At 45.8% G+C, this 12,782-nt stretch overlaps 1 protein-coding gene across 1 annotated transcript in view; it reads right to left on the bottom strand.

Annotated features, from left to right (window-relative positions):
- ptpro (protein tyrosine phosphatase receptor type O) overlaps positions 1-12,782 on the bottom strand; it is a 138,027-nt gene that overhangs the window by 114,520 nt on the left and 10,725 nt on the right. Inside the window, exons 3-5 of the mRNA XM_065022070.1 lie at positions 8,943-9,098; positions 4,557-4,709; positions 529-1,065 (exon numbers count right to left, since the gene is read on the bottom strand). Coding sequence (XP_064878142.1) covers positions 529-1,065; positions 4,557-4,709; positions 8,943-9,098 — 846 coding nt within the window. The remainder of the gene's footprint in view (positions 1-528; positions 1,066-4,556; positions 4,710-8,942; positions 9,099-12,782) is intronic.

Here is a 12,782-nt window from a genome sequence, read left to right as displayed (position 1 = left end):
TTCTTATTGACCACCGTAGTGGCCTTTAGCTTACCGTCTCTGTAGATGTTTAGCGTTGAACCCATCGTATGTGGTTCTTATTGACCAGCGTAGTGGCCTTTAGCTTACCGTCTCTGTAGACGTTGAACCCATCGTATGTGGTTCTTATTGACCAGCATAGTGGCCTTTAGCTTACCGTCTCTGTAGACGTTGAACCCATCGTATGTGGTTCTTATTGACCAGCGTAGTGGCCTTTAGCTTACCGTCTCTGTAGACGTTGAACCCATCGTATGTGGTTCTTATTGACCAGCGTAGTGGCTTTTAGCTTACCGTCTCTGTAGATGTAGACGTTGAACCCATCGTATGTGGTTCTTATTGACCAGCGTAGTGGCCTTTAGCTTACCGTCTCTGTAGATGTAGACGTTGAACCCATCGTATGTGGTTCTTATTGACCAGCGTAGTGGCCTTTAGCTTACCGTCTCTGTAGATGTAGACGTTGAACCCATCGTATGTGGTTCTTATTGACCAGCGTAGTGGCCTTTAGCTTACCATCTCTGTAGATGTAGACGTTGAAGCCATCGTATGTGGTGGGGGGTCGCGGGGGTAGCCAGCGTAGCTCCAGCAGTATGGGGGGAAAGCGGGTGGGGGTGACGGAGATCTCTGGGGGCAGGCTCATGGCAGAGCCCGGCTCATTGGAGTCCTCATACTCTGGAACCACCGCGTTCACAAACTCCTCCTCTCCATCCGTAGGGGAGGGACTACCGTAGGGCTCCGGCCAATAGGGCTGCGTGGCGGTCTCTTCTTCTGTGTTGTTAGTGTTAGAGATAGAGGTGGCATAGCCTGTTGAGCTGTTGGAGCCCTGAGGGGCGGAGCTGTAGGAGACCTGGGTGGTTCCGCCCACCACCTCCTCTGAGATCACTTCCTGTATCTCCTGATTCTCCTGTAATTCCTGTTCCTCTATAAGGGGGACATCCCGCGCCCGCCGGGGCGTGTCCTGGGTCACCTCGGAGTTAGGGACCCCCCCTGGTAGCACCCTCTGGCTGAGTGGTACGATCTTATGGGAGATGTTGAGGGGAGGGTTGGGCACTGCAGTGAAACACAAACATTAGTATTAGTTTGCCGTCTCCATAGAAATGCCGTTACTAGTGACTAGGGGCGGCAGCGTAGCCTAGTGGTTAGAGTGTTCGACTAGTAACCAGCAGGTAGCCTAGTGGTTAGAGTGTTGGACTAGTAACCAGCAGCGTAGCCTAGTGGTTAGAGCAGGTAGCCTAGTGGTTAGAGCGTTGGACTAGTAACCAGCAGGTAGCCTAGTGGTTAGAGTGTTGGACTAGTAACCAGCAGGTAGCCTAGTGGTTAGAGTGTTGGACTAGTAACCGAAAGGTAGCCTAGTGGTTAGAGTGTTGGACTAGTAACCAGCAGGTAGCCTAGTGGTTAGAGCGTTGGACTAGTAACCAGCAGGTAGCCTAGTGGTTAGAGTGTTGGACTAGTAACCAGCAGGTAGCCTAGTGGTTAGAGTGTTGGACTAGTAACCAGCAGGTAGCCTAGTGGTTAGAGCGTTGGACTAGTAACCAGCAGGTAGCCTAGTGGTTAGAGCGTTAGACTAGTAACCAGCAGGTAGCCTAGTGGTTGGAGCGTTGGACTAGTAACCAGCAGGTAGCCTAGTGGTTAGAGTGTTGGACCAGTAGCCAGCAGGTAGCCTAGTGGTTAGAGTGTTGGACTAGTAACCAGCAGGTAGCCTAGTGGTTAGAGTGTTGGACTAGTAACCGAAAGGTTACAAGTTTGAATTCCTGAAAGGTACACATCTGTCCTTCTGTCCTTCATTGAAAAAAGAATGTGTTCTTAACTGACTTACCTAGTTAAGTAAAATAAATAAATAAAAAGTTCAAGAACAACCTGACTGGTTCAATAACGTTCCCATGGGGTATGTAGTTAGTTACCTGTCCTGTGTTGTGGGGTATGTAGTTAGTTACATGTCCTGTGGGGTATGTAGTTAGTTACCTGTCCCATGGGGTATGTAGTTAGTTACCTGTCCCATGGGGTATGTAGTTAGTTACCTGTCCTGTGGGGTATGTAGTTAGTTACCTGTCCCGTGGGGTATGTAGTTAGTTACCTGTCCCATGGGGTATGTAGTTAGTTACCCGTCCCATGGGGTATGTAGTTAGTTACCTGTCCTGTGTTGTGGGGTATGTAGTTAGTTACCTGTCCCATGGGGTATGTAGTTAGTTACCTGTCCTGTGGGGTATGTAGTTAGTTACCTGTCCTGTGGGGTATGTAGTTAGTTACCTGTCCTGTGTTGTGGGGTATGTAGTTAGTTACCTGTCCCATGGGGTATGTAGTTAGTTACCTGTCCTGTGTTGTGGGGTATGTAGTTAGTTACCTGTCCTGTGGGGTATGTAGTTAGTTACCTGTCCTGTGGGGTATGTAGTTAGTTACCTGTCCCGTGGGGTATGTAGTTAGTTACCTGTCCCGTGGGGTATGTAGTTAGTTACCTGTCCTGTGTTGTGGGGTATGTAGTTAGTTACCTGTCCCGTGGGGTATGTAGTTAGTTACCTGTCCCATGGGGTATGTAGTTAGTTACCTGTCCCATGGGGTATGTAGTTAGTTACCTGTCCTGTGGGGTATGTAGTTAGTTACCTGTCCTGTGTTGTGGGGTATGTAGTTAGTTACCTGTCCTGTGTTGTGGGGTATGTAGTTAGTTACCTGTCCTGTGTTGTGGGGTATGTAGTTAGTTACCTGTCCTGTGTTGTGGGGTATGTAGTTAGTTACCTGTCCTGTGTTGTGGGGTATGTAGTTAGTTACCTGTCCTGTGTTGTGGGGTATGTAGTTAGTTACCTGTCCTGTGTTGTGGGGTATGTAGTTAGTTACCTGTCCTGTGTTGTGGGGTATGTAGTTAGTTACCTGTCCCATGGGGTATGTAGTTAGTTACCTGTCCTGTGTTGTGGGGTATGAAGTTAGTTACCTGTCCTGTGTTGTGGGGTATGTAGTTAGTTACCTGTCCTGTGTTGTGGGGTATGTAGTTAGTTACCTGTCCTGTGTTGTGGGGTATGTAGTTAGTTACCTGTCCTGTGTTGCCGGGACTCATGGGGTATGTAGTTAGTTACCTGTCCTGTGTTGTGGGGTATGTAGTTATTTACCTGTCCTGTGGGGTATGTAGTTAGTTACCTGTCCCATGGGGTATGTAGTTAGTTACCTGTCCCATGGGGTATGTAGTTAGTTACCTGTCCCATGGGGTATGTAGTTAGTTACCTGTCCTGTGGGGTATGTAGTTAGTTACCTGTCCTGTGGGGTATGTAGTTAGTTACCTGTCCTGTGTTGTGGGGTATGTAGTTAGTTACCTGTCCTGTGGGGTATGTAGTTAGTTACCTGTCCTGTGTTGTGGGGTATGTAGTTAGTTACCTGTCCTGTGTTGTGGGGTATGTAGTTAGTTACCTGTCCCATGGGGTATGTAGTTAGTTACCTGTCCTGTGTTGTGGGGTATGTAGTTAGTTACCTGTCCTGTGTTGTGGGGTATGTAGTTAGTTACCTGTCCTGTCCCATGGGGTATGTAGTTAGTTACCTGTCCCATGGGGTATGTAGTTAGTTACCTGTCCCATGGGGTATGTAGTTAGTTACCTGTCCTGTGGGGTATGTAGTTAGTTACCTGTCCTGTGGGGTATGTAGTTAGTTACCTGTCCTGTGGGGTATGTAGTTAGTTACCTGTCCTGTGTTGTGGGGTATGTAGTTAGTTACCTGTCCTGTGGGGTATGTAGTTAGTTACCTGTCCTGTGTTGTGGGGTATGTAGTTAGTTACCTGTCCTGTGTTGTGGGGTATGTAGTTAGTTACCTGTCCCATGGGGTATGTAGTTAGTTACCTGTCCTGTGTTGTGGGGTATGTAGTTAGTTACCTGTCCTGTGTTGTGGGGTATGTAGTTAGTTACCTGTCCTGTCCCATGGGGTATGTAGTTAGTTACCTGTCCCATGGGGTATGTAGTTAGTTACCTGTCCCATGGGGTATGTAGTTAGTTACCTGTCCCATGGGGTATGTAGTTAGTTACCTGTCCCATGGGGTATGTAGTTAGTTACCTGTCCTGTGGTGTATGTAGTTAGTTACCTGTCCTGTGGGGTATGTAGTTAGTTACCTGTCCCATGGGGTATGTAGTTAGTTACCTGTCCTGTGTTGTGGGGTATGTAGTTAGTTACCTGTCCTGTGTTGTGGGGTATGTAGTTAGTTACCTGTCCTGTGTTGTGGGGTATGTATTTAGTTACCTGTCCTGTGTTGTGGGGTATGTAGTTAGTTACCTGTCCTGTGTTGCCAGGACTCATGGGGTATGTAGTTAGTTACCTGTCCTGTGTTGTGGGGTATGTAGTTAGTTACCTGTCCTGTGTTGGCAGGACTCATGGGGTATGTAGTTAGTTACCTGTCCTGTGGGGTATATAGTATCTACCTGTCCTGTGTTGCCGGGGTTCATGGGTATATAGTATCTACCTGTCCTGTGTTGCCAGGACTCATGGGGTATGTAGTTAGTTACCTGTCCTGTGTTGCCAGGACTCGTGAGTTATGTAGTAGTTACCTGTCCTGTGGGGTATATGGTATCTACCTGTCCTGTGTTGCCGGGGTTCATGGGTCAGGTCACTGCGTCGGACCAGTGTGGTTCTGTTGACTGTAGCTTCAGAGATCAGCTGGAAGGAGATGTTGCTGTAACACGTCCCAGGGAGCCAGTGTTTAAACACAGTCTTTCCCTTATAGAAGTCTAGAACACAGAACAGTCTTTCCTTTATAGAGGTCTAGAACACAGAACAGTCTTTCCTTTATAGAAGTCTAGAACACAGAACAGTCTTTCCTTTATAGAAGTCTAGAACACAGAACAGTCTTTCCTTTATAGAGGTCTAGAACACAGAACAGTCTTTCCTTCATAGAAGTCTAGAACACAGAACAGTCTTTCCCTTATAGAACTGTAGAACACAGAACAGTCTTTCCTTTATAGAAGTGTAGAACACAGAACAGTCTTTCCTTTATAGAAGTGTAGAACACAGAACAGTCTTTCCTTTATAGAAGTGTAGAACACAGAACAGTCTTCCCTTTATAGAAGTGTAGAACACAGAACAGTCTTTCCTTTATAGAAGTCTAGAACACAGAACAGTCTTCCCTTTATAGAAGTCTAGAACACAGAACAGTCTTCCCTTTATAGAAGTCTAGAACACAGAACAGTCTTCCCTTTATAGAGGTCTAGAACACAGAACAGTCTTCCCTTTATAGAAGTGTAGAACACAGAACAGTCTTCCCTTTATAGAAGTGTAGAACACAGAACAGTCTTTCCTTTATAGAAGTGTAGAACACAGAACAGTCTTTCCTTTATAGAAGTGTAGAACACAGAACAGTCTTTCCTTTATAGAAGTGTAGAACACAGAACAGTCTTTCCTTTATAGAAGTGTAGAACACAGAACAGTCTTTCCTTTATAGAAGTGTAGAACACAGAACAGTCTTTCCTTTATAGAGGTCTAGAACACAGAACAGTCTTCCCTTTATAGAAGTGTAGAACACAGAACAGTCTTTCCTTTATAGAAGTGTAGAACACAGAACAGTCTTTCCTTTATAGAAGTGTAGAACACAGAACAGTCTTTCCTTTATAGAAGTGTAGAACACAGAACAGTCTTTCCTTTATAGAGGTCTAGAACACAGAACAGTCTTCCCTTTATAGAAGTGTAGAACACAGAACAGTCTTCCCTTTATAGAAGTGTAGAACACAGAACAGTCTTCCCTTTATAGAGGTGTAGAACACAGAACAGTCTTTCCTTTATAGAAGTGTAGAACACAGAACAGTCTTTCCTTTATAGAGGTCTAGAACACAGAACAGTCTTCCCTTTATAGAGGTCTAGAACACAGAACAGTCTTCCCTTTATAGAGGTCTAGAACACAGAACAGTCTTCCCTTTATAGAGGTCTAGAACACAGAACAGTCTTCCCTTTATAGAAGTCTAGAACACAGAACAGTCTTTCCTTTATAGAAGTCTAGAACACAGAACAGTCTTCCCTTTATAGAAGTCTAGAACACAGAACAGTCTTTCCTTTATAGAAGTGTAGAACACAGAACAGTCTTTCCTTTATAGAAGTGTAGAACACAGAACAGTCTTTCCTTTATAGAAGTGTAGAACACAGAACAGTCTTTCCTTTATAGAAGTGTAGAACACAGAACAGTCTTTCCTTTATAGACGTCTAGAACACAGAACAGTCTTCCCTTTATAGAAGTGTAGAACACAGAACAGTCTTTCCTTTATAGAAGTGTAGAACACAGAACAGTCTTTCCTTTATAGAAGTGTAGAACACAGAACAGTCTTTCCTTTATAGAGGTCTAGAACACAGAACAGTCTTTCCTTTATAGAGGTCTAGAACACAGAACAGTCTTCCCTTTATAGAAGTGTAGAACACAGAACAGTCTTCCCTTTATAGAGGTCTAGAACACAGAACAGTCTTCCCTTTATAGAAGTGTAGAACACAGAACAGTCTTCCCTTTATAGAGGTCTAGAACACAGAACAGTCTTCCCTTTATAGAAGTCTAGAACACAGAACAGTCTTTCCTTTATAGAGGTCTAGAACACAGAACAGTCTTCCCTTTATAGAAGTCTAGAACACAGAACAGTCTTCCCTTTATAGAAGTGTAGAACACAGAACAGTCTTCCCTTTATAGAAGTGTAGAACACAGAACAGTCTTTCCTTTATAGAAGTGTAGAACACAGAACAGTCTTTCCTTTATAGAAGTGTAGAACACAGAACAGTCTTCCCTTTATAGAAGTGTAGAACACAGAACAGTCTTTCCTTTATAGAAGTGTAGAACACAGAACAGTCTTTCCTTTATAGAAGTGTAGAACACAGAACAGTCTTTCCTTTATAGAAGTGTAGAACACAGAACAGTCTTCCCTTTATAGAAGTGTAGAACACAGAACAGTCTTCCCTTTATAGAAGTGTAGAACACAGAACAGTCTTTCCTTTATAGAAGTGTAGAACACAGAACAGTCTTTCCTTTATAGAAGTGTAGAACACAGAACAGTCTTCCCTTTATAGAAGTGTAGAACACAGAACAGTCTTTCCTTTATAGAAGTGTAGAACACAGAACAGTCTTCCCTTTATAGAGGTCTAGAACACAGAACAGTCTTCCCTTTATAGAGGTCTAGAACACAGAACAGTCTTCCCTTTATAGAAGTGTAGAACACAGAACAGTCTTTCCTTTATAGAGGTCTAGAACACAGAACAGTCTTCCCTTTATAGAAGTGTAGAACACAGAACAGTCTTCCCTTTATAGAAGTGTAGAACACAGAACAGTCTTCCCTTTATAGAAGTGTAGAACACAGAACAGTCTTCCCTTTATAGAGGTGTAGAACACAGAACAGTCTTCCCTTTATAGAGGTCTAGAACACAGAACAGTCTTCCCTTTATAGAGGTCTAGAACACAGAACAGTCTTCCCTTTATAGAGGTCTAGAACACAGAACAGTCTTCCCTTTATAGAAGTCTAGAACACAGAACAGTCTTTCCTTTATAGAAGTCTAGAACACAGAACAGTCTTCCCTTTATAGAAGTCTAGAACACAGAACAGTCTTTCCTTTATAGAAGTGTAGAACACAGAACAGTCTTTCCTTTATAGAAGTGTAGAACACAGAAGATGATGGTATGATTAATATAAATCTAGAACACAGAACATAACAGTCTGCTTTATATACATTTGAGGACAGAACACATAAGTCTTCAACTTGTGTCTGTGAACAAGAAACATTGAAGTCTGATCGGTGGGCCTGCCCCCAAACATGACCTAATACAGACCTGCTCAACTCAGTCGATCCAACTCAAATAAGTCAACACTGAACTGTCCAGAGCGGGCTAGTCAGCTACACCTGTTGTTCCAGTCTGTCCAGAACGGGCTAGTCAGCTACACCTGTTGTTCCAGTCTGTCCAGAACGGGCTACTCAGCTACACCTGTTGTTCCAGTCTGTCCAGAATGGGCTAGTCAGCTACACCTGTTGTTCCAGTCTGTCCAGAATGGGCTAGTCAGCTACACCTGTTGTTCCAGTCTGTCCAGAATGGGCTAGTCAGCTACACCTGTTGTTCCAGTCTGTCCAGAATGGGCTAGTCAGCTACACCTGTTGTTCCAGTCTGTCCAGAACGGGCTAGTCAGCTACACCTGTTGTTCCAGTCTGTCCAGAACGGGCTAGTCAGCTACACCTGTTGTTCCAGTCTGTCCAGAACGGGCTAGTCAGCTACACCTGTTGTTCCAGTCTGTCCAGAACGGGCTAGTCAGCTACACCTGTTGTTCCAGTCTGTCCAGAACGGGCTAGTCAGCTACACCTGTTGTTCCAGTCTGTCCAGAACGGGCTACTCAGCTACACCTGCTGTTCCAGTCTGTCCAGAACGGGCTAGTCAGCTACACCTGTTGTTCCAGTCTGTCCAGAACGGGCTAGTCAGCTACACCTGTTGTTCCAGTCTGTCCAGAACGGGCTAGTCAGCTACCCCTGTTGTTCCAGTCAGTCCAGAACGGGCTAGTCAGCTACACCTGTTGTTCCAGTCTGTCCAGAACGGGCTAGTCAGTTACACCTGTTGTTCCAGTCTGTCCAGAACGGGCTACTCAGCTACACCTGTTGTTCCAGTCTGTCCAGAACGGGCTAGTCAGCTACACCTGTTGTTCCAGTCTGTCCAGAACGGGCTAGTCAGCTACACCTGTTGTTCCAGTCTGTCCAGAACGGGCTACTCAGCTACACCTGTTGTTCCAGTCTGTCCAGAACGGGCTACTCAGCTACACCTGTTGTTCCAGTCTGTCCAGAACGGGCTAGTCAGCTACACCTGTTGTTCCAGTCTGTCCAGAACGGGCTAGTCAGCTACACCTGTTGTTCCAGTCTGTCCAGAACGGGCTAGTCAGCTACACCTGTTGTTCCAGTCTGTCCAGAACGGGCTAGTCAGCTACACCTGTTGTTCCAGTCTGTCCAGCCAGAGGCCTCACCTTTATAGAGCATGGATCTCTGCTCCCGGCCCTCTGCGTAGCTGATGTTGACCCGACTGAAGACGTTGTTCTCTGGGGAGCTGATCTCAAACACCACCCCTGTCTCTGGAGCCTCTGGGTAGTCTGAGATCACCACGCTGTCCACCGGACGCGGCTCTGCAAGGGGACAGACGGACAACAGACCTGACTGACTACCTGGTCAGGGGCACAACAACCACTAAAACCTCCACAGGGAAATAAATAGAGAGATGACTAACAAACACAACAAGTCAAGCACATAGTGTATCTATGAGAGAACAAAGACTGATCTAAAGCAAACTCTATTGAGCTGGATTCAGGACAGTTGGACTTGGACCAGGTCTTCCCCTGTCTGAATACTTACTGGTGAGGACAGATATAGTCTGGATGGACTTGGACCAGGTCTTCCCCTGTCTGAATACTTACTGGTGAGAACAGATGTAGTCTGGATGGACTTGGACCAGGTCTTCCCCTGAATACTTACTGGTGAGAACAGATATAGTCTGGATGGACTTGGACCAGGTCTTCCCCTGTCTGAATACTTACTGGTGAGAACAGATATAGTCTGGATGGACTTGGACCAGGTCTTCCCCTGTCTGAATACTTACTGGTGAGAACAGATATAGTCTGGATGGACTTGGACCAGGTCTTCCCCTGAATACTTACTGGTGAGAACATATATAGTCTGGATGGACTTGGACCAGGTCTTCCCCTGAATACTTACTGGTGAGAACAGATGTAGTCTGGATGGACTTGGACCAGGTCTTCCCCTGAATACTTACTGGTGAGAACAGATGTAGTCTGGATGGACTTGGACCAGGTCTTCCCCTGTCTGAATACTTACTGGTGAGGACAGATATAGTCTGGATGGACTTGGACCAGGTCTTCCCCTGTCTGAATACTTACTGGTGAGAACAGATATAGTCTGGATGGACTTGGACCAGGTCTTCCCCTGTCTGAATACTTACTGGTGAGAACAGATATAGTCTGGATGGACTTGGACCAGGTCTTCCCCTGAATACTTACTGGTGAGAACAGATATAGTCTGGATGGACTTGGACCAGGTCTTCCCCTGTCTGAATACTTACTGGTGAGAACAGATATAGTCTGGATGGACTTGGACCAGGTCTTCCCCTGTCTGAATACTTACTGGTGAGGACAGATATAGTCTGGATGGACTTGGACCAGGTCTTCCCCTGTCTGAATACTTACTGGTGAGAACAGATGTAGTCTGGATGGACTTGGACCAGGTCTTCCCCTGAATACTTACTGGTGAGAACAGATATAGTCTGGATGGACTTGGACCAGGTCTTCCCCTGTCTGAATACTTACTGGTGAGAACAGATATAGTCTGGATGGACTTGGACCAGGTCTTCCCCTGTCTGAATACTTACTGGTGAGAACAGATATAGTCTGGATGGACTTGGACCAGGTCTTCCCCTGAATACTTACTGGTGAGAACATATATAGTCTGGATGGACTTGGACCAGGTCTTCCCCTGAATACTTACTGGTGAGAACAGATGTAGTCTGGATGGACTTGGACCAGGTCTTCCCCTGAATACTTACTGGTGAGAACAGATGTAGTCTGGATGGACTTGGACCAGGTCTTCCCTTGTCTGAATACTTACTGGTGAGGACAGATATAGTCTGGATGGACTTGGACCAGGTCTTCCCCTGTCTGAATACTTACTGGTGAGAACAGATATAGTCTGGATGGACTTGGACCAGGTCTTCCCCTGTCTGAATACTTACTGGTGAGAACAGATATAGTCTGGATGGACTTGGACCAGGTCTTCCCCTGAATACTTACTGGTGAGAACAGATATAGTCTGGATGGACTTGGACCAGGTCTTCCCCTGTCTGAATACTTACTGGTGAGAACAGATATAGTCTGGATGGACTTGGACCAGGTCTTCCCCTGTCTGAATACTTACTGGTGAGAACAGATGTAGTCTGGATGGACTTGGACCAGGTCTTCCCCTGAATACTTACTGGTGAGAACAGATATAGTCTGGATGGACTTGGACCAGGTCTTCCCCTGTCTGAATACTTACTGGTGAGAACAGATATAGTCTGGATGGACTTGGACCAGGTCTTCCCCTGAATACTTACTGGTGAGAACAGATATAGTCTGGATGGACTTGGACCAGGTCTTCCCCTGAATACTTACTGGTGAGAACATATATAGTCTGGATGGACTTGGACCAGGTCTTCCCCTGAATACTTACTGGTGAGAACAGATATAGTCTGGATGGACTTGGACCAGGTCTTCCCCTGTCTGAATACTTACTGGTGAGGACAGATATAGTCTGGATGGACTTGGACCAGGTCTTCCCCTGAATACTTACTGGTGAGAACAGATATAGTCTGGATGGACTTGGACCAGGTCTACCCCTGTCTGAATACATACTGGTGAGGACAGATATAGTCTGGATGGACTTGGACCAGTTCTTCCCCTGAATACTTACTGGTGAGAACAGATATAGTCTGGATGGACTTGGACCAGGTCTACCCTGTCTGAATACTTACTGGTGAGAACAGATATAGTCTGGATGGACTTGGACCAGGTCTTCCCCTGTCTGAATACTTACTGGTGAGAACAGATATAGTCTGGATGGACTTGGACCAGGTCTTCCCTGAATACTTACTGGTGAGAACAGATATAGTCTGGATGGACTTGGACCAGGTCTTCCCCTGTCTGAATACTTACTGGTGAGAACAGATGTAGTCTGGATGGACTTGGACCAGGTCTACCCCTGAATACTTACTGGTGAGAACAGATATAGTCTGGATGGACTTGGACCAGGTCTTCCCCTGAATACTTACTGGTGAGAACAGATATAGTCTGGATGGACTTGGACCAGGTCTTCCCTGTCTAAATACTTACTGGTGAGAACAGATATAGTCTGGATGGACTTGGACCAGGTCTTCCCCTGTCTGAATACTTACTGGTGAGAACAGATATAGTCTGGATGGACTTGGACCAGGTCTTCCCCTGAATACTTACTGGTGAGAACAGATATAGTCTGGATGGACTTGGACCAGGTCTTCCCCTGTCTGAATACTTACTGGTGAGAACAGATATAGTCTGGATGGACTTGGACCAGGTCTTCCCCTGAATACTTACTGGTGAGAACAGATATAGTCTGGATGGACTTGGACCAGGTCTACCCCTGTCTGAATACTTACTGGTGAGAACAGATGTAGTCTGGATGGACTTGGACCAGGTCTTCCCCTGTCTGAATACTTACTGGTGAGAACAGATATAGTCTGGATGGACTTGGACCAGGTCTTCCCCTGAATACTTACTGGTGAGAACAGATATAGTCTGGATGGACTTGGACCAGGTCTTCCCCTGTCTGAATACTTACTGGTGAGAACAGATGTAGTCTGGATGGACTTGGACCAGGTCTTCCCCTGAATACTTACTGGTGAGAACAGATATAGTCTGGATGGACTTGGACCAGGTCTTCCCCTGTCTGAATACTTACTGGTGAGAACAGATATAGTCTGGATGGACTTGGACCAGGTCTTCCCCTGAATACTTACTGGTGAGAACAGATATAGTCTGGATGGACTTGGACCAGGTCTTCCCCTGAATACTTACTGGTGAGAACATATATAGTCTGGATGGACTTGGACCAGGTCTTCCCCTGAATACTTACTGGTGAGAACAGATATAGTCTGGATGGACTTGGACCAGGTCTTCCCCTGTCTGAATACTTACTGGTGAGGACAGATATAGTCTGGATGGACTTGGACCAGGTCTTCCCCTGAATACTTACTGGTGAGAACAGATATAGTCTGGATGGACTTGGAC

Source organism: Oncorhynchus nerka, linkage group LG8 (genome assembly GCF_034236695.1).
Source record: "Oncorhynchus nerka isolate Pitt River linkage group LG8, Oner_Uvic_2.0, whole genome shotgun sequence".
Lineage (NCBI taxonomy): Eukaryota > Metazoa > Chordata > Actinopteri > Salmoniformes > Salmonidae > Oncorhynchus > Oncorhynchus nerka.
This window is presented reverse-complemented; position numbering and strand designations above follow the sequence as displayed.